Here is a 20,231-nt window from a genome sequence, read left to right on the forward strand (position 1 = left end):
CAGGTTTTATCTGCCATATATACATTTTAATTGTAGAAATGTCACATTATGGTATTCCTTGTCTCACAGCTAAACTGCTGGTGGTAGCTTATTGTGCACATCTGAATAGTGCATAAGGAAACTCAGTCTGTACACAATTCAAATGTAGCTTCATTTCACGGAGAAACACCAGGACACCCAGTTACAAAATCAAAAGAACACTTTCAGCAAATATGCTGAAATACACATCATAAAAAGCATATTTTGGGCTAAGGTTGATTCACTGATGGCCTAAAATTAGCCTTTTTAGTCAGATTCAGTTTTCCTAGCAATTTCAGACACCAAATTTAACAGACTTATTTTCATTAAAGAAATCAATACAGTGATATAATTCTTACAGTATTATCCTAAAATTTCATTTTAAATGACATGGTTTAACAAAACTTTAACAATCTGTACAATGTCTTTACTGACCTGTAACTCAAGCATATTACACCACAGCATCATGTGATTTACTCTGTCCCCTATGTCTCTGTACAGATGTACACTATGTACAGGTATATCAAGTGCAAATTGTGTAAAGCAATGCAAGTTTTTTTTTTAAATTAAGGATCATACATAGATACTGATCTGATCCAATTTGTGCCTTGCAATAGGCTTTTTAAACAGTTGAAAGGCTTTTGTTCTGCAATGCTGAGGGCACATTTCAGCCAATGAAGCTGATTACTTTAATAATAGGTACAGGATGCAAGTTTACAGGAGAACCTTTGAATTAAGAATTTTTCAATAACATAACTCCATTAAACAAAACTGGGGAGTATATTTCCCTAACGTTTTCTGGCTACAGCAGTGTTTTCATTGCAGTAACGAACTGACATTCAATGCAGGGTGTCCACCAGCTCTTCCACAACTGAGCTTGAATCTTTAGAACGCAAACCAACCTGCCCTTTTCTCTCAATAATTGAATTATGAAACTATTTTTTGAACCCAAAGTACTACAAGTTAAAATGACTTTTCTGTACTTTAATGAATGAACAAAATAAAATGTAGGTTAAGCTTTTAACATTCGATACTTTCTCATGAATAATAAACCGTTAAATGCAGCACCGTGCTAAACATTGTTTTGAACTTTTTCTGGTGCTTCAGAAGCAACAGGAGAAAAGATCAAGAAAAAGCACAGCATAAAACAACTTTTTAAAGTGTCCATAGCAGTTACACAACAGGTATATTAACAGTATTCAAGTCAGAAATCAGTGATTGAATACATTGCTTTTTGAAACAATCATGTTTAAGTGGTTTTAAGTATTTAATTCGAGCTGTAGGTAGAGTTTTGTTTCATCTTTTACACATGATCTCTAAAATAATACAAATAAAGTCCGTGGCAACAATTTTCTGCAATGCAAATAATTCAGATGTTTAATAGTTACAAAAATTTAATTAAGAAACACATTTCAATCGAAGTTCAACTGACTCCACCTACATGCAGCTATTACTTTAAACATTGCTTTATGTTATTTGAGATTGCACCTCAATGGACCTTCGGGATCTCTTAAGACTCTGGAGAACCAGCTGATACTGGTGGATGGATTACAGCCACACCTGAAGATCTAAATTTAGGCAGATAGAGGCCAAACTTGTTTTCAACACCAGCAAAAGTAGCAGCAGCTAGTTTGTATCCTCCAATATGATGTGGAGAGACTGGAGGAAGGTCCGAGATCCTAGATTTTGGTGTGGGCTCAGAACCAACACGTTTGCTGTTGAGTAAACAGAATAGATTTTAGCAAGAAGCAAGAAACACCAAAGAGAGCAACATTTACTGGCGACATCTGACAGGACTCGACTTAGAAGTGGCCTAACCACTCCGAGAGAATCCAATTGGAAACAGAAAAACCACAAGCGTAAGAACAGTACTGATCAAGCCTCTGAGATTCGGAAGTGTGTTAATGCATGCGTACTAACAGGGATATAAGGTAAACCTGAGAGGTTTTGTAGGCCAGAAATTGGCGTAAGCCGTACCCGTGTTTACATCACAACTTTATCACCCCCTGTTCCAAATTCGGTAGAGAACCTAGATAGAGAAAATGGCAACGAAGGCATTGGACACCTTATGAACCCCCAGGAATTCGAGGTCGCAGCGACCAGTAGAGTAGGACAGTGTCCCGTTTGGGAAGATGAAATAAGGAAATATCTCAAAGGGAAAGGATGGCCCCTTTGGGAGTGAATTCTGCGATAATGAGGAAACAGGTCCCGGGAGTATAGGACATACTTGGTGGGAGAACCTGTCAGAGATCCACAAGAAGAGCTTAGGGAAAGCTCGCAAGCCGATGGCAATCGTGTCCCGTTTGGCACAATTGCGAGGCACAGAGGTCGTTAGGACGCTCCATAGAGAGATAGAGGAGAGAGACAGAAGTAGTGAGGTAGACGTGAGCGAGGTAGAGAAGGAGAATAGAGATTTAAAAGAGCAGTTAGCAGCAAGGGACAGAGGTGGATGAAGCCAAGAGGGCGCATCAGTCTTGTCTCGCGCATTGGAACAGTTTTCAGACGCAATACAATAAGGCCGACCAGGACACGCAACGTGCGGTCTTGGTAAGACAAGAGACAGAACAGCAAGTGGAGAAATTGCAGAAACAGTGCAATGATCTGAAAGCAGCCGTATGAGCACTACATACTTCCACGATGGAACAAAGGCAGGGCTTCGTAGACCACGCAAAGTGCCGGAAGCAAATTGCAGAATTGCAATCTCTGCTTTCCGTTCAAAATGGGTTTCAAAGCACATTTGGACCAAAATTAGATCAGCAAAACGGCCCCGATTGGCAGGAATTGAACGAGACTGCCCTACGTACATGGGACATGTATGCAGGAAAAAACCCAGAAAAGGGAAAGCGCCCCAACCCCCAACCGAACAGGCAGAACCACCCCCCCCCCCCCCCCATGAACCCTGTAACCACACACCGCAGGGCCGAAGGAGATTTCCTTTACACAACCTCGTTAACCGTGACCCAATTACGGGGCGCGTGTGGAAAAATTACACCGTTCCTTCCCACTTCAGACCCCCGCCAATTTTGCGCTAAAGTCAAACAGCAGGCTACCATGTACGGCCTGGATGAAAATCGCTGGCTTTGAAAGCAGACCAAGGCAGGCCAGCAGCACGGTTCGATTCTCGTACCAGCCTCCCCGAACAGGCGCCGGAATGTGGCGACTAGGGGCTTTTCACAGTAACTTCATTTGAAGCCTACTTGTGACAATAAGCGATTTTCATTTCATTTCAAGTGAAGCTCACAGTTTTAAGCCTCGTCCCTTCAGTTGTGGCAGCCCTTCCCGACCCACAGAATGTAGAAGGCACAGTCCAAGAGATGCACACAGCGATCCTTGATGCGATCGGCTACAACAGAGGAGATCCCGTAGAAGGCCTCAATAAGTGTAGGCAAAAGAAGACAGAGCACCCCACAGCGTTTGCTGGACGCTTGTGGATAAATTTCACCTCCGTTTTTGGAGAGTTAGCCCGCGCCCATTTGTCCCCAGATAATATGGGCAAATGGACTCGAATCCTAGTCTCTCACGCGACAGACGCAGAACAGAGAGCTTGCGCAAATTACGACACCTCAGATGAGGCCCACAACGAAAAATGGGTTTTGAAGAGATTGTCCCGCGCTTGGGAGCAATCACTCCAAGGCAAAACTGCATTTATGAAACCCGATGAAGAGCAGGCAGACATGAATCCAGTTAAAGCGCACCAGAACCCCGCATGGGTAAATGAGGGCAGGAACAGCCCACCACAGCCCAAACCCCAGGAATGCTACAATTGTGGCCAATTAGAACATTACGCATGAGAATGTCAAGCCCCCCTGAAACAGCAACGGAATCAGCCCACAAATGTCCCCCGAACCAGCGACGGCACCAATAGCCCCCACCCAGGGAACCATACCCAAGGGAGCAATATCCCAGAGAGCCTGCTCCACCTTACGTGCCCCAGGGGCCATGTTACAACTGTGGGCAGTCAGGACACTTTGCCCGAGATTGCAGGAGATGCCCACCACCAGCTAGACTAGCCCCCTGATATGAAAGAGAACACCACCCACAGCAGCTGCAAGGTCCCAGCTGTCCCATGCAAACTGTGAGCGCTTACCCACCACTTCTCATGGCAGCGACACCTCAGCAACGCCTCTTCATTTTTGTTTCGCTCCTCCTTCCTCTCTTCTTCGGTCACACTACACTGCCTCCATATGCTAGTTACACCCCAGTCCAAATGTGATTTACGATGTCCTTTCTGATGGAACCTGCACCATGTCTGTTGTATGTTTGTTCGTTAATGCTAATGTTAAGTGTTGTTCGTAAACTCGAAAGTTTTCACGGCCCCACGTCACCACTCCTTTAACGCCCCCTGGCTGTTAATGGAACAAGTTTGTCCCCAGACAACAGTTCAGAGGAACTAGTTTGTCAACAGAACACGACTCATAGCTACTCTCCTAATTCGAGAGGAAGCCCCCACGACGACTCCATTCTTACCTGTTCTTGCCGGTTGCTCAGGCAGTGGAGAAACGGCATTGGTCCCCGCCATGCTGAGGACCCCCCTCTGGTCAGCTACGCTCGTGTAGAGCACATACGGCATTGATCACCGTCCTACCCGGGGATTCCACCCATTTCTTACCCGCCACAGCCCATACGCACCCCATTTTGGCTCGTTACGTTCAAAATTCTTTTGTTTGGTTTTTGCAACCCTTAGGTTGCTTCCGGATGCTATTTACATCCTCAAACACTGGGATGGTAAATCACACAGGCTGCGAGACTGCTCGCAGTATGGCAGTATTTTTCTTAGATGTCGTCCCAACATTCGGTTTAAAAAAAGAAAATGAGGGAGTCACAGATGGTGACCAATTATAAAGGGAAATTGGCAATAAAGGACAGACAGACAGGCATACGAGATCTTAAGCAAGATAATAACAGAAATTATGCTTGTGTTCACAGAACTCCGGAACCTCAGGAACCCCAGAGGAAGACAAAGAAGAAGACCGACAAAGATGAAGACAGCCTTCGTGTTCACCTGGATCTTAGCGGGATCGCTTCAGTTGCGCGCGGACGCTACCCCCCTGACCCCTGCCACACAAACCGTAAGTGATTCTCACCCCTGCAATACACGGAACCCCGAGATAACTAGCCCCGCGAAAGCTAGCAATACCCCGACCTGGTGCGATAAGTTTATCACCTGGTACTCACTCTCATATGTAGTCGGAGCACTCTTCGTGCTGGCGATACTTTGCAGTGTCGTGCAAACGTTTAGTTAGGAAATGGCGAAAGAGAGCATATCGTTCTCGCACCCCGGTATATAGGTTTAGGTCCCCATTTTCGGATTTCACCAGACCCCCGAACCCATTGGGACGGATTAAAGTACATCCATTTTTCTTTATGTATTCTGGGGAATAAAGAGATGTAAACCTCTATGTCTGACTGCCAGGCCAGAGAAATTTGTGTGCTGCTATTTTGTACAGGTTAAGATGTAGAGATTATTTTTGAATTGTTTGAATGAGGATAGTTTATTGAGAATAGTTAGAGGTTCCAGTTTTTTTATTTTTCTGCAATGCATGTATTAATGTCATAGCGCCCCGTAGAGTTTTATGATAATGAATGCATTTTAAATGGTTTAGGTAAAATTGTGTTGCATAGGATAGGACAGTGTAGAGCCTAAGTATGGGTGCCCCATTTGGTCAGAGGATGAAGACGACGCAGTAATGTGATCCTTCACGCTTCGCGTTGAGGATCACAAGGAGGTTGTGTAGCCATCTGGGATGGCCACGTCCCGATTACAAAATGGACACTTGCAAAGAATGCAGGGAAAATTGGACAATACTGAGAAACAAGCAGGTGCAAGATCTGTCTGTTGATTAGAGCCTTGGCTCTCAGACAGGACAGACACTGCTGAGCCATCTACATACTAATCAGCCATCTCCAGGGACAAAAGGGAAACATTTAGATAAACAATGTTAAGGCAGACATCCCGGCGCCAGAGGAGACTCAAACAAAGCAAACCAAGGGCCACCTAGGACACGCCCAGCAACCAGGGAACCCACCCCTCTATTGGAGGAAGATCGATGAGAATGATTGGGAAAGGCCCAATTAATTGAGGCCAAGTTCAAGGCCCGCCCAAAAGCACGCAAAGCCCTTTCAGGTATAAAAGGTATTCCCCAAGAGAGAATCTTTCTTCTTTGGCCTTGGCTCTCAGCGGAGAGAGACCAGCCGAGCAGCTACGCCAGACCAAGTAAGTTACAAGTCAACGCACACTACGAGATAGACGCTCCTAGTTGCTATCCTGTAAACAGCGCAACCCAGCAGCCTCAGAACTGAGCAACGGCCATTGTTCCTCTGACTGAGTGGGCACCCGAAGCTAAGTATAGGCTTTCGTAATAGTGATAGTTTAGTTTGTAGAGTTTATGCATGAGTAGATTTGACTGTGTGTAAATAAATGAGCATTGCTTTTGAACTTACTAACTGGTGTATCGAGTCTTTGATCAGTATGTGGTTCTGAACCTTATGGCGGTGTCGAAAGATACCTGGCAACTCTTGAGCAAACGTAATTAAACAGAGCCAAATTAAGAGACAACACCAAAGAGAGCAACAGTATTACTGGCGCTGGTTTTATCACTGCTTGAGGTTTCCCTATCACTTCACATGTGTGACATGATTGACAAAATTTAACTACATCTTTATGTAGTCCAGGCCAATAAAAATGTTTCTGGATTTTAGCTCGAGTTTTCCTTATTCCCAAATGACCTCCCACTGGTACCTCATGTGCAACTCGCAACACCTCCTTTCTATACCCTACCGGCAATACTACTTGATGAACTTCTGCCCACCGTTCATCCGCCTGCATATGTAAAGGTCTCCATTTTCTCATCAAGACATTACTTTTACGGTAATAACACACAGATTCCTCTTCCGTTTATGCTTTCTGATACATCCGTTTTATTTCCAAATCTTTCTGTTGGAACTCCGCCAATTTTCCTGAACTAAAAATATCCGCCTCATCCTCCACCTGTTCTTGTTCTTTTTCAACCATCTGATCAAAAATCGTTTCTGATAATTGCACTTCAACGTCATCTTCCCTCTTTGATTTCTCCTCTTGTCTTAACCTGTGGCTTTGAGACTTTGTTACTATACAATCCGGAAAAATCCCAGGATATTTGTCCTTCAACACTTCAGTCGTCTGATTCCGTCTGATTTTCACTGGCTTATCAACCACAGTAGGCATCACTCCCACCTGCGATCCAGCTATATCATTACCCAAAATAAACTGTATTCCTGGACAAGATCGTTTCTCTATTACTCCTACGACCACTTCACCACTCTTCACTGGACTTTCCAACCTTACCTTATATAATTAAACACTACTCCTCTCACCTGGAATTCCACATATTACCACCTTTTCTGGCAACATTCTTCCCAAACTACATAACTCCTCATCTCTTACCATTAAAGATTGACTAGCTCCCGTATCTATTAAAATTGTAACTTCTTTTACCTGCTCCTCCTGATACACATGAGTAAACTTTACCCACACAAGTAAATTCTTTAAAGAGATCTGGCACCTTCTTATCAATCACCTCTTTATCAGGCTGTACAATCTTTTGCACCTCCTTCGCTTCACTTGGGCTTTCCTTTACCACTTTAACAAACCCTACTGTCTTATCCTGTTTTACCACATCAGCCTTCCCAGTGCTTTTCTTCAATCACCAATAGTGTGACTTTACACGGCCTAGTTTATTACAGTGAAAACATTTGAAACTTTTCATTTCTTTTCCACCCTCCTGGATTTCTTTTTTAATCTGAGGTACACTCTCCTTATTATTTCCCATCAGATCACCTTTACCTTTACCACTTAAGTATTTCTCATGTCCCCAGTTTCTATCCCTCACAGGCTGAAACTGTGTCAGAAACCAAGCTTTGGTTTATGAACTAATTCATAATTATCTGCCATTTCTGCTGCCAATCTTGCAGTTTTAACCCTCTGCTCTTCCACATGAGTTCTCAATACATCAGGAATTGAATTTTTTAACTCCTCCAAAAGTATAATTTCTCTGAGAGCTTCATACTTTTGGTCTATTTTCAAAGCCCTTATCCACCTATCAAAATTACTCTGTTTGATCCTTTCAAACTCCATGTATGTTTGACCAAATTCTTTCCTTAAATTTCGAAACCTTTGTCTGTAGGCTTCAGGCGCTAGTTCATATGCACCCAAGATGGATTTGTTCACCTCCTCATGCGTCCCAGATACCTCCTCCGGTAGTGATGCAAACACTTCGCTAGCGCTACCTACCAGCGCTGTTTGAACAGTAATACCCACATGTCCTCTGGCCATTTCATTTGTTTAGCTCCCTTCTCAAATGAAATGAAAAAGGCTTCCACTTCCTTCTTGTCAAACCTTGGCAATGCTTGGACATATTTAAATAGATTCCCACCAAGCCTTCAACTTTGACGCTCTTTCTCACTATCCTCATCACTATCATCCAACTGTACGTTTCCCTTTATGCCTGCCAATTTTAACTGACTGTCATGTTTCATGGCCATTTTCTGAAGTCAAACTCTCTCTCTTTATCTTTTTCCCTGATCTGTATCTCCCTTTCTCTTTCTTTTTCCTCTCTATCTCTTTCGTATTCAAGCTGCTTTAATTCTTTCTCATGTTCCATTTGTTTAATTTGCAACTGAATTTTTGCCATTTCCAATGAGTCAAACTGTATCTCAGGCAACTTTAAATGCTTAGCCACTGCCATAATTACCTCATCATTTTGCATTTTGTCAGGTAATGTTAACTGCAATGTGTTTGCCAAATCTAACAGTCTGCTTTTAGTCTCTGCCCGTAAGGTACTGCGTGTGGGCGTCTCCACCCCCAAAAACCTCAGAGCCTCTGAAAGAGCCATTGTCCACAACACACTCCCCACTTAAACTAGAATACCACACCTGAAAAGCAACCACAATATGCTCACCCCTCACTGACTTTAAGTTCACTAAGCCAATCCAATAGATAGACTTTTATCCCCCTCGAGCCCCCAATTTGTTATGGGCCAGGGTTTAGAGAACCCCAAAGTGTATCATGGAGTTCACCTGACCCACAACTTTTAATAGATTGTGGTATGGGGAGCACATGGCCCACTCTATAGGTGTGGTACAGCAGAAATGGAAAAGTATTTTTTAAAGCAAAACAATGTTTATTCTATGAACTCAAGTTAACCCTTTTAAAACATAATGAACATCTTAGCAACCATTAATTCAAATACAACCCCCAAAGACTACAACACTAAGTAAATCGGTAAGCTTTCCTTTTTAACATCCATACGATTTAAAACACCTTTTACCAGAAGCACATCAGGTTAAAGTCACTTCTGAAAACATTTATAATTCTGAATTCACCAAATGATCAAGAGATAGTCTTTTGATGGCAGAGAGAACAGCAGTACACCTGCTTGGTCTGGCTTCAGCTCCAACACCGAAAACGAAACTACAACACACCCTGCAGAAAACGGCCTAAAACGAAAGTAAAAAGCACTCCGACAGCCCAGCTCCACCCACACTCTTGACATCACTGATAAACACCCATTTCTTAAAGGTACTCTCATATGACAAAGTGGACAGCGTCCTGATGGCAACCAAGTCAGGTAAAGCACAAGAAGTTGGGATATACCCAGAATTCCTGAAGGACATTAGAACACAGGGAAGGAAGTAGCTGGCAAAGCGGTTTACCAACATTCATTCCAAACATCTGGCACCAAGCCAAGAAATCGTCCCATACACTCTCCCCCTCCCAAAAGAGTTACCTAGTTTAAACAGCTCATAATCCAAAGCCTTTAACATTGCTTCTTTATGGACTGCTTCAATAATGGTTTGTGGCAGAGAATTCCACATTCCAACCACCTGTTTTAAACTTCCCTTTAATTATTTTTATCATCATCTTAGATGTATGTTCTCTTGTTACCATCTCTCAAAAAAGTGATCTTTTCACTACTTTCCCTTCATAATCTTGAAGACCCCTTAACATTCTCAGCTCATGGTAAAGCACTTAGACTTCTCTTCATAACTAGTACTTTGCAATAAACTAGTGGATTTATATTGCATCTTTGGTGTTATTTTAATATACTTCCTGTAAGGGTTACCCATACACAACAGATTCCTATCCTGTACCAGCATTTCATCTTTGTACAAAGATCTAGTTTGCCCTTTTATGGCCGTATCTATTTGCTTGCTGCCTTTCCTGACCTGCGTACTTGCATTAGGGAGGTACATATGAAATAGGAGGAGAACAGGCCATTGGGCTCCTCGCGCCTGCTCCACCATTCTTTAAAAGAACGATTGTCCAAATACAACCAAGAAGACATGAATTGGATTCAAGCCTTGTCACTAGTTTTCTGCAGTATCAGAGCAACCCCAAACAGAACCACAGCCTAAGCCCATTTGTAGTCATCACTGGCAGACCCATGTCCCTGCCAGGAACTATTGACTTAAGAAAGGCAGACTGTCATCTGATGAGTGATGCTTTACTCAGTTATTGTCAAAACTTAACAAATGCTGTCAGTTTTGCTTCCCAACAGGTGTCGGCGGCCTGGGGCGATCCTCCTGAGGGGGGCCACAATTGGTGCCCGGCGAATCGGTCTACATCAAGAAAATCCAGTGCAAACCGTTAGGAGCCAAGTGTTAGGAGCCCCTATCAAATGTTACTCACAACCCAGTCAGCCGTGAAACTCCAAGGAAAGAAATCCTGGATTCACGCGTCACGTGAAGCACGCGTACCAAAAATCAGAATCTGTAAAAATGTTTGTCATAATATTGATTTTCAGTTACATGTTTGGCCTAGCAGGCCTTACCCCCAAGAGTTCAATGTTAACACTTTCCTTTACATGTCCTATGCCTATGCCAGAGACTTTAACGTCTCCAAGTGCTGGGTGTGTTCTTCTATCTCTACCAATTCCCAAGTAGGCATCCCACTATAGCCTGTTCCTTTTGCTTTTTCCCAAATGGCAGAATGGTACATTTTCGAACATCACGATTATACCCTTCCCCAATGTGGAGTCACCAGAACCAAAAAAATGATAAACGATGAGGTTAAGAGATGGCGATCAGCAGGCCACCCATTAAACACTTTCAAGGGATGGTACCAACATATCTATGATCGGAGACAGGAACCACCACAAGTAACCCTCCCAACTGGTCATAATCATACTGGGACCATATGTTTAATCAACTATAGTTATTGAGCATGGAATGCGGGATACAGTAAATGTAAATATTATTTGGATGTGAGTAACAGTAAAATGTGCATTCATGACACAAGAAAGGTAGTGGTCTACGGACATGAAGGGAATCCCATCGACTTTAAAGGGCTACCTAATTACACCGATGGGACAACTTTTACAGAACGTTGGTACCCACAAGTGATTGCCCAATATTCTACCTATAACGGCACCTATTACATCTGCGGTAATACTGCATACCTATGGCTCCCAAGGAGTTGGAGAGGAGCGTGCTATTTAGGATTCATTGACCCCTTCATCCGCCATTTCTTTTTCCTTTCCCTAACCGATGCTATAAACACAAGACTCAAAACATGGACATCTCACCCCACAGTTTGAGAGATATCAATCTACCACGATCATCAAAATGTCTAAACGTGAGATCACAGGGGCTGAGAAATTCTTTTCTGTTCTCATTCCTGCCTATGGCGTCACCGTATTGACCAGAGAATACATTAAATTGGCCACAGCCGTAGAGAAAATAGCCATGACACTGCCCGAACCCTCAGTAGCATTTTAGCCGAGATGCTAGCCATTCGAACTGTGGCTTTACAGAATCGGATGGCACTCGACTATTTGCTAGCTGAAAAAGGTGGCACCTGTGCCCTGATTGGTGCAGAGTGTTGCACTTACATCACAGATAATTCAGAAGAAATCAAAAGCTTGTCAGCGCATATTCAAGAAGAAGTTAGGAAACTTTACCACTCTGGGGATGGCTCTCTGAATGGGTGGGCGGCACAGGAATTTCCATCATTCAGGGACTTCTCTTATTTTTCATATTTGGGCTTGTCTTTTACGTCGCGGTCTTGCTGATCAGATGCATTGGCCAATGTGTGGCTACCCATAATACCCCCAATCAAAGTGGTTCATAGTGGTCCAACTGCACCACCAACCCATGACATTGAACAAGGCTCATACTATTGAACTGTTATTATTGCATTATTACCCAATTATTACAGAATCATATAATCAACTTCCATTATTACGGAATTGTTATTGTACTATATGATTACTTTTTTGAATAAAATACTCCCAGAATGCTTCTGCGCTTACTTCTATCCTGTCACGTTTCTTCCTTACTTCCTAATCCTGTGTATTTTTGTTATTTTGATTCATCATATTAATCTTTAGAAGAATCAAAAGGGGGGAACTGATTGAAATTGACTTTTCTAGTCAGCTATAACCATGAGAGTAAGGGAAGATGATAGAGGTTTAATTGAGAACTCATTAAGAATAATTAACTATAATCATATTGAGCATTACTTCAGTGCAACAATAGCTGGGAATCCACTAAGGGTTAATCCAGATAATACTCTGTAATTTCTTAGGTTTCACATTAGCAAGTTGCTTGAGACTACAAGATCAGTGACGTCAACTAGCTAAAAGGCCCCATTGTATGGTTAAAACTAGGCGGCTGTCCAGTACGAGTAGTCCCATTTCTGCAGTAACAGCCAGTCTAGGGCATGCTTGGTTTCATTGGTCAGAACATTGAATACAGGAGTTGGGACGTCTTGTTGAAGTTGTACAAGACATTGGTACGGCCACACTTGGAATACTGTGTGCAGTTCTGGTCACCCTATTATAGAAAGGATATTATTAAACTAGAAAGAGTGCAGAAAAGATTTACTAGGATGTTGCCGGGACTTGATGGTTTGAGTTATAAGGAGAGGCTGGATAGACTGGGACTTTTTTCCCTGGAGTGTAGGAGGCTTAGGGGTGATCTTATAGAGGTCTATAAAATAATGAGGGGCATAGATAAGGTAGATAGTCAACATCTTTTCCCAAAGGTAGGGGAGTCTAAAACTAGAGGGCATAGGTTTAAGGTGAGAGGGGAGAGATTCAGAAGGGCCCAGAGGGGCAATTTCTTCACTCAGAGGGTAGTGAGTGTCTGGAATGGGCTGCCAGAGGTAGTAGTAGAGGCGGGTACAATTGTGTCTTTTAAAAAGCATTTAGATAGTTACATGGGTAAGATGGGTATAGAGGGTTATGGGCCAAGTGCGGGCAACTGGGACTAGCTTAATGGTAAAAACTGGGTGGCATGGACTGGTTGGGCCGAAGGGCCTGTTTCCATGCTGTAAACTTCTATGATTCTATGATTCTAGGGCTGATAATTTCTGAACAAAAACTGTGTTTTTCTAATTAAATTGGCAAGCAATGGAATGGTAAATTTCTGAAACCTATTTCTTTGCTGCTTGCTTAGCTAATCGCTATCTTTCTTTTGTTTAAATCACTTAGTTATGTTATCCTGTGTATTAAGATTTGAAGAATTACCACGATCTGTAATTGAATGAAAACTCAACTACTGTATTCGCGAAAGACAATCAATCTGACTAGCTGGCTGCAGGGCTAGAATTAACTTTCTAAATGTTATATTGAAAACAAACTTACCAGTGACACAGCTGACAAATAAAGTACAAGTGGACTTTGCCAAAAAGCACAGACTTGACCTCTGTTATTTGGGAACTGAGAAGGGATGACAGATATCCAGGGTTCTGAATAGACACAGAGATCCATCACCTAGCCTTGTATTCCATGGATATAATGCAGTGTTGTATGCTGTGCCATGTTAGAATGGGACATGACTGACTTGGTGAAACTCATCTTTTCTGCTCCTTTTTTCCACGTTTGCATCAACTTGTTCAAACTGCAGTAATGGACTTTGGCAATACTGTACTGAAACACTGGACTGAATAACCATAATCTTAACTCCCCACACATTCGGTCATTTGCTATTACTCATTCCATCTATCGTTAAATAGCAAGGAAAATGCATCAAAATTATTGGCTGCCTACGTTGTATTGGAAATAAATTTTGTGCAGACAGATTGGACAATAAGCAAGAAATAATTTGTGAACAGGTTTAAAAAGTGTACTTACATTCCCCCAAAGTCAACATTGAGCCACCTTTGCAAAAGTTCATAACTCACAAGAGTTACACCAAACTGAGGAGAGGACCGACAAACTCGAGCTGTGGAAAATAGAACAAATTTATTCATGATAGTTCGCTGTTTTTTTCGGTATTGATTATCCTTTGCTATTCAACTCTTAAATCAATTATTGCTTCAGAATCTCCATACCTCCTGCTCCCTTCCATAAAGCTCTAGGGCCTTCCTCTCTTAAGATCTTCCTAAAACAGTCAATTACACCACTATAAGTAGTCTGACCAGCACGGGCTGCTACTTGAAGTCTTGTTTTGATGACATCTGCAGGAGTTACCAAGGAAGCAGCAGGAATACCTGAAAAAAACATTGAATTTTTCATGATTATTCAAAATAAGTCTGCAATGATATTTTCTCATTCACTTCTACTCCCTAAATCACAAGGAGGTTAAGACACGCAACGTGGAGACAATGCTTCTCAAATTCAGGGTTAATTTGTCCTGTTTCTCAATCCGTGGAAATGTTTTATCGGCTGATTTTTAAAGACATTTAGATAAAGTGAGAAAAGGCATTGAATTCATATGCGGAGGTGGTTGGTTGGTCCATGAAGAGCGACAGGCCTATTCAGCTGGCCTTTTCGCATTACTAAAAAAATTCCCAACTTGCATTTATACAATATCTTTCAAGCCAAAGAGCAAATAAATGAACTTCAGATACTGTTGCAATGCCAGGTGTGTGACTTAAAGTGGCCCTACAAATAGTAAATCCATTGGAGGTCATTTTCTAAAATTCTTTGGACTCTGGAATGGTTCCCACAGATTGGAGGGTAGCGAATGTAACCCTGCTATTCAAAAGGTGAGATGGAGAAAAAACAGGGCGCCTAACATCGCTAGTAGGGAAGCTTCTCAAATAACGTGATGAACGGCCTCCAACGCACCACACCACTTCTGACCCCCCTGACCTCAAACTTAATCTTCTACAGCTGGGGATCGTCGTACAAGTCCCCCAGCCAGGCTGCCACCCCCGGTGGCATATCTGACCTCTAATTCAACAGGATCCTTTGCTGGGCAGTCAGAGGCCAGAAAATCGGCCCCCTTCCCCTCCCACAGCCCCAGCTCCTCCGAAACCTCAAAGATTGCCACCACAGGATCCGGCTTGACCTCAGCCCCCACTGTCCTGGTTAACGTCCCAAATACCACCTCCCAAAATCTCTCCTGCTTCTTGTGACCCCAAAACATGTGAACATGATTCGCCAGTCCCCACCGGCGAGTCACGTGTACCCTGGTCAACACCTTGAACTGAATCAAGCTCATCCTCGCACAAGAGGAAGTGGAGTTCACCCACTACATCGCCTCACACAGAGCCCACATCCTGTTTCCCTCCCCAACTCCTCCCACTTACATTTTATCCTCACCACCAGTGTCTTGCCCTGCTCCCACAATCACCCTATTTGTCCCCATTCCTACCCTCCCCCAAATCATCAGGGAGCAGCAGTTGCTCCAACATGTACTCCGATAACTGGGGAAAATTCCGGCGCTCCTTTTGCGTGCAGTCCAGCACCTGCATATACCTAAACTCACTGCCCCATGGCAGCTCAAACCTTTCCAACAGCTCATCCAGTCCAGCAAACCTCCCCTCTGAGAACATATCCCTAACCCGCTCCAGCCCCGCCTCCCTCCACTTCCCATACATCCCGCAGCACCGCCCCCCCCCCCCCCCCCCCCAACTTAAACCTGTGGTTCCCACACAGTGGCGTCAGCACTGGCATTTTATCCAACTTAAAAAGCCTTCTCAACTGGTTCCATATTCTAATAGTCGACTGCACCGCCTGACTGCCCGTATATTTCCCCAATGGCAACGGGGGTGTTAGCAGGGCCCTCAAACTAAACCCGATGCTTCACCTTCTCCACATTCGCAGCCCAGTAATAATATGTCAGGTATCATGTTTGGGAGCTCATGTTTGGGAGCACCAACCCCTCTTTCTGTCCCTGCTTCTGTGGCAGAGCCCTCTTCACCCTCGGTACCTTCCCCACCCATATGAACTATGAAATCAGTGCCTCCACCCTCCGGAAGCCTTAGGGAGAAAGATTAGGACGGTCTGAAAGACTTGTGGGAACCTTGGCACCACATTCATCTTTACCACCTGCACCCTCCCTGCCAACGTTAAGTGAAAGCTTCCCACCTCTTGACATCCCCCTTAACCTCTTCCACTTACGCTGTCAAGTTCCACCTATGCATCCTGCCCACTCGGGCATTACCTAAATCCCCAAATACCTAAACCACTCTCTTGCCACCTTAAACGGTAGTACCCCGAAATTGGCCCCCCCACCCTACCGCATTCACTGGCAAGACTTTGCTCTTCCCTACATTCAGCTTGTACCCAGAGAAGGCCCCAAACCTCTTCAGCAGGTCCATTATTCTGGCCATACCCTCCAGCGGGTCAGACACAGATGCACACACACACACGGACACACACAGTCATACCTACATTCAACAGCTTCCCAATGTTGCTGGAGAGCTGCCTACCTTTCACAAAACCATTTTTGGTCCTCGGAGACTACCTCTGGCTTACACCCCTTCCTTCTACATGCCAACACCTTCGGCAGTACTTTCACATCCGCTTTCAACAAAGAGATGGGTCTGTAGAAGCCACACTCTCCTTCAGGATCATCAAAATCGACGCCTGAGACAATGTTGCTGGCAACCCGCCCCTCTCCACCGCCTCACTAAACATCAGCAACAGTTGAGGGCCAAATCTGTCGCAAACGGTTTATAAAACTCTGCCGGAAATCCACCCGCCCCGAGGCCTTCCCCGACTGCATTCCCCTGATACTATCCATCACCTCCCTCAGCCCCAATGGAGCCTCTTCCTCTCCTCCAGCACTGGGAATTCCAACCCTTCCAGAAACAGCCCCAAATCCCTCACCTCTCCCCTGGCTCAGTCTTATCCTACTTCTCATCGTACCCCCGGAACACCTCATTTATCTTTTCCGGCTCCGACACCAACTCCCCCTTCTCCGCCCTTACCTGCAGAATATCCCTAGACGCTGCCTGGCAATGCAATTGGTGGGCCAACATATGACTCGTTTCTCTCCATACTCATACTGCATCCCCCTCGCCCTCCGCAGCTGCCCCACCGCCTTTCCTGTTGTTGACCTGTCAAACTGCCCCTTCAACCTCTTCCTCTCCACCAACAACTCCTTTGTGGGGCCGCCAAATATCTCCTATCCACCTCGACTATTTTGTCTAGCCGCCCGTGCTCCTCCCTCCTCTTCCTATCCCTATGCGCCTGAACCAACATAATCCCACCTCAGCCTTCAAAGCTTCTCAAAACATGGTTGCAGACACCCCTCCATTCTGATTAAGCTCCACATAATCCCTAATCACCACCCTCAGTTTCTCACAAAACCTCTGGTCTACAAAAAGTCCTGAATCCAACCGCCACCCCAAACCATGCCTCACACCCAGCCACTGCGGCGTGTGGTCCAAAATCACAAGTCCTGCATATTTCGCCCCTACCACCACTATCAGCACTGCCCGACTCACCACAAAAAAAAAACATTCCATAGTACACCTTACACATGTGCGAGAAGGAGTACTCCCTCCTTCGTGAGTTCCTAAACCTCCACGGATCCACCATCCCCATTCTATCCATAAACCCTCCAGACTTTCTCAAAGAACAAACAACAAAGAAAAGTACAGCACAGGAACAGGCCATTCAGCCCTCCAAGCCTGCGCCGTCCATGCTGCCCGTCTAAACTAAAATCTTCTACACTTCTGGGGTCCGTATCCCTCTAGTCCCATCCTATTCATGTATTTGTCAAGATGCCCCTTAAACATCACTATCGTCCCTGCTTCCACCACCTCCTCCGGCAGCAAGTTCCAGGCACCCACTACCCTCGATGTAAAAAACTTGCCTCGTACATCTCCTCTAAACCTTGCCCCTCGCACCTTAAATCTATGCCCCCTAGTAATTGACCCCTCTACCCTGGGAAAAAGTCTCTGACTATCCACCCTGTCTAAGCCCCTCATAATTTTGTAGACCTCTATCACGGGCAGCACAAGTCGATAGCACTGTGGCTTCACAGCGCCAGGGTCCCAGGTTCGATTCCCCGCTGGGTCACTGTCTGTGCGGAGTCTGCATGTTCTCCCCGTGTCTGTGTGGGTTTCCTCCGGGTGCTCCGGTTTCCTCCCACAGTCCAAAGACGTGCAGGTTAGATGGATTGGCCATGCTAAATTGCCCTTAGTGTCCAATAAGGTTAGGTGGGGTTATTGGGTTACGGGGATAGGGTGGAAGTGAGGGCTTAATGTGGGTCGGTGCAGACTCGATGGGCCGAATGGCCTCCTTCTGCACTGCATGGTCTATGGTCTATGATCAAGTTGCCCCTCAACCTCCGTCGTTCCAGTGAAAACAAACCAAGTTTATTCAACTGCTCCTCGTAGCTAATGCCCTCCATACCAGGCAACATCCTGGTAAATCTCTTCTGCACCCTCTCTAAAGCCTCCACATCCTTCTGGTAGTGTGGCGACCAGAATTGATCCAAAGATTTCTGTCAAGGCCTCAGCAATTTCCTCTCCTGCCTCCTTCAGTATTCTGGGGTGATTTCCATCAGGCCCTGGGAGTCTTTGTCAAATATTCTAGAGGAAAACAGTAGGCTGAGAAGGTGCAGTGGAGCTGTGGATGCCCATGAGGCTGTGACTTAGTGGACAGTTCAACGTGCATTCATCATTTTTAAAAATTCATTTACGGGATGTGGGCATCGCTGGTTAGGCCATCATTTATTGCCCATCACTAGTTGCCCTTCAGAAGGTGGTGGTGAGCTGCCTTCTTGAACCGTTGCAGTCCTTGAGGTGTAGGTACACCCACTGTGCTGTTATGGACGGAGTTCCAGGATGTTGCCTCAGCGACAGTGAAGGAACGGCAATATATTTCCAAGTCAGGGTGGTGAGTGACTTGGAGGGGAATCTCCAGGTGGTGGGGTTCCCAGGTATCTGCTGCTCTTGTCCTTCTACATGGCAATCGTCGTGTGTTTAGAAGGTGTTGTCTCAGGGACCTTGGTGAATTACTGCAGTGCAGCTTGTAGATGGTACACACGGCTGCCACTGTTCGTCGGTGGTGGAGGGTTTGAATGTTTGTGGAAGGAGGAGCAATCAAACGGACTTTGCCCTGGATGTTGTCAAGCTTCTTGAGTGTGAGTCTGATGAATGTGACCTAACCAAAGCAGGTGTCATTGGCTTAGCAGTGAGTGTATTTCCAGGACCTTGGAGTTGGTTATCTTGTCCTGCCAAGGCAACCATGCCAAGTCTACACCCAAAGCATGTAATTTTTTAAGCTTTCAGTGCACATATTGCATATTTTAAAAAGTGGATTGTTCCAGACTGTAGTGAGAAAATGCATGGCAGTATTTAGACAGAAATTGACACATGGGACTATGTAGGCAGAAGAGGACACATGGGACTATGATATAATGGCAATCAGGGATACCTGGCTCAAAGAAGGGGAGAACCAGAGACGTAATATTTCTTGATATACGGTAGAAGTAAAGAAAAAGGTAGGTGGGGCGGGGTGGAGAATGAAGGTGAAGCGAAGAGGAGATAGCAGCATTGATCAAATAAACAACTCGAACTTTAATTTATACAACACCTTTACCATAACAGAACGCCTGAAGCGCTTCACAAAAGCATTGTAAAGTAAAATTTGATACCGGGCAGCGTATGGAAATGTTATGCAGATGACTAAAAGCTTGGTCAAAGAGTTAGATTTTAATGAGAACGAGGTAAAGAGGTGGAAAGGTTTAGTGACAGAATTCCGGAGCTTAGGGTCCTGGCAGCTGAAGACAGGACCACCAATTACAGCGCAATTAAAATTGGAGATGGTCAAGAGACTAGAATTAGATGAGTGTAAATATCTGAGGGTTGTGGGACCGGAGGAGATTACAATGATAGTGTGGGGCGAGGCCATGGAGGGATTTGAAAACAAGGATGAGACTTTTAGAGTCAAGGTATTGCTTTACTAATAGCCGACGCATGTCAGCCAGCACAGGGGTGATGGGAAAAACAAGACCTGGTGCAAGTAAAGACACTGGCAGCAGAGTTTTGG

General features: G+C 44.6%; 1 protein-coding gene across 5 annotated transcripts in view; it reads right to left on the reverse strand.

The window, feature by feature from the left end:
* Positions 1-4: 4 nt before the first annotated feature.
* slc25a12 (solute carrier family 25 member 12) overlaps positions 5-20,231 on the reverse strand; it is a 178,686-nt gene continuing 158,459 nt past the window's right edge. For all 5 annotated transcript variants that reach the window (XM_072475934.1, XM_072475935.1, XM_072475936.1 and 2 more), the window contains 3 exons: positions 14,330-14,488; positions 14,130-14,220; positions 5-1,733 (listed from right to left, as the gene is read on the reverse strand). In XM_072475934.1, the coding sequence (XP_072332035.1) occupies positions 1,529-1,733; positions 14,130-14,220; positions 14,330-14,488 (455 nt within the window). In that variant the 3' untranslated portion in view covers positions 5-1,528. The remainder of the gene's footprint in view (positions 1,734-14,129; positions 14,221-14,329; positions 14,489-20,231) is intronic.

The sequence above is a fragment of the Scyliorhinus torazame genome, chromosome 2, assembly GCF_047496885.1.
Source record: "Scyliorhinus torazame isolate Kashiwa2021f chromosome 2, sScyTor2.1, whole genome shotgun sequence".
Classification (NCBI taxonomy): domain Eukaryota; kingdom Metazoa; phylum Chordata; class Chondrichthyes; order Carcharhiniformes; family Scyliorhinidae; genus Scyliorhinus; species Scyliorhinus torazame.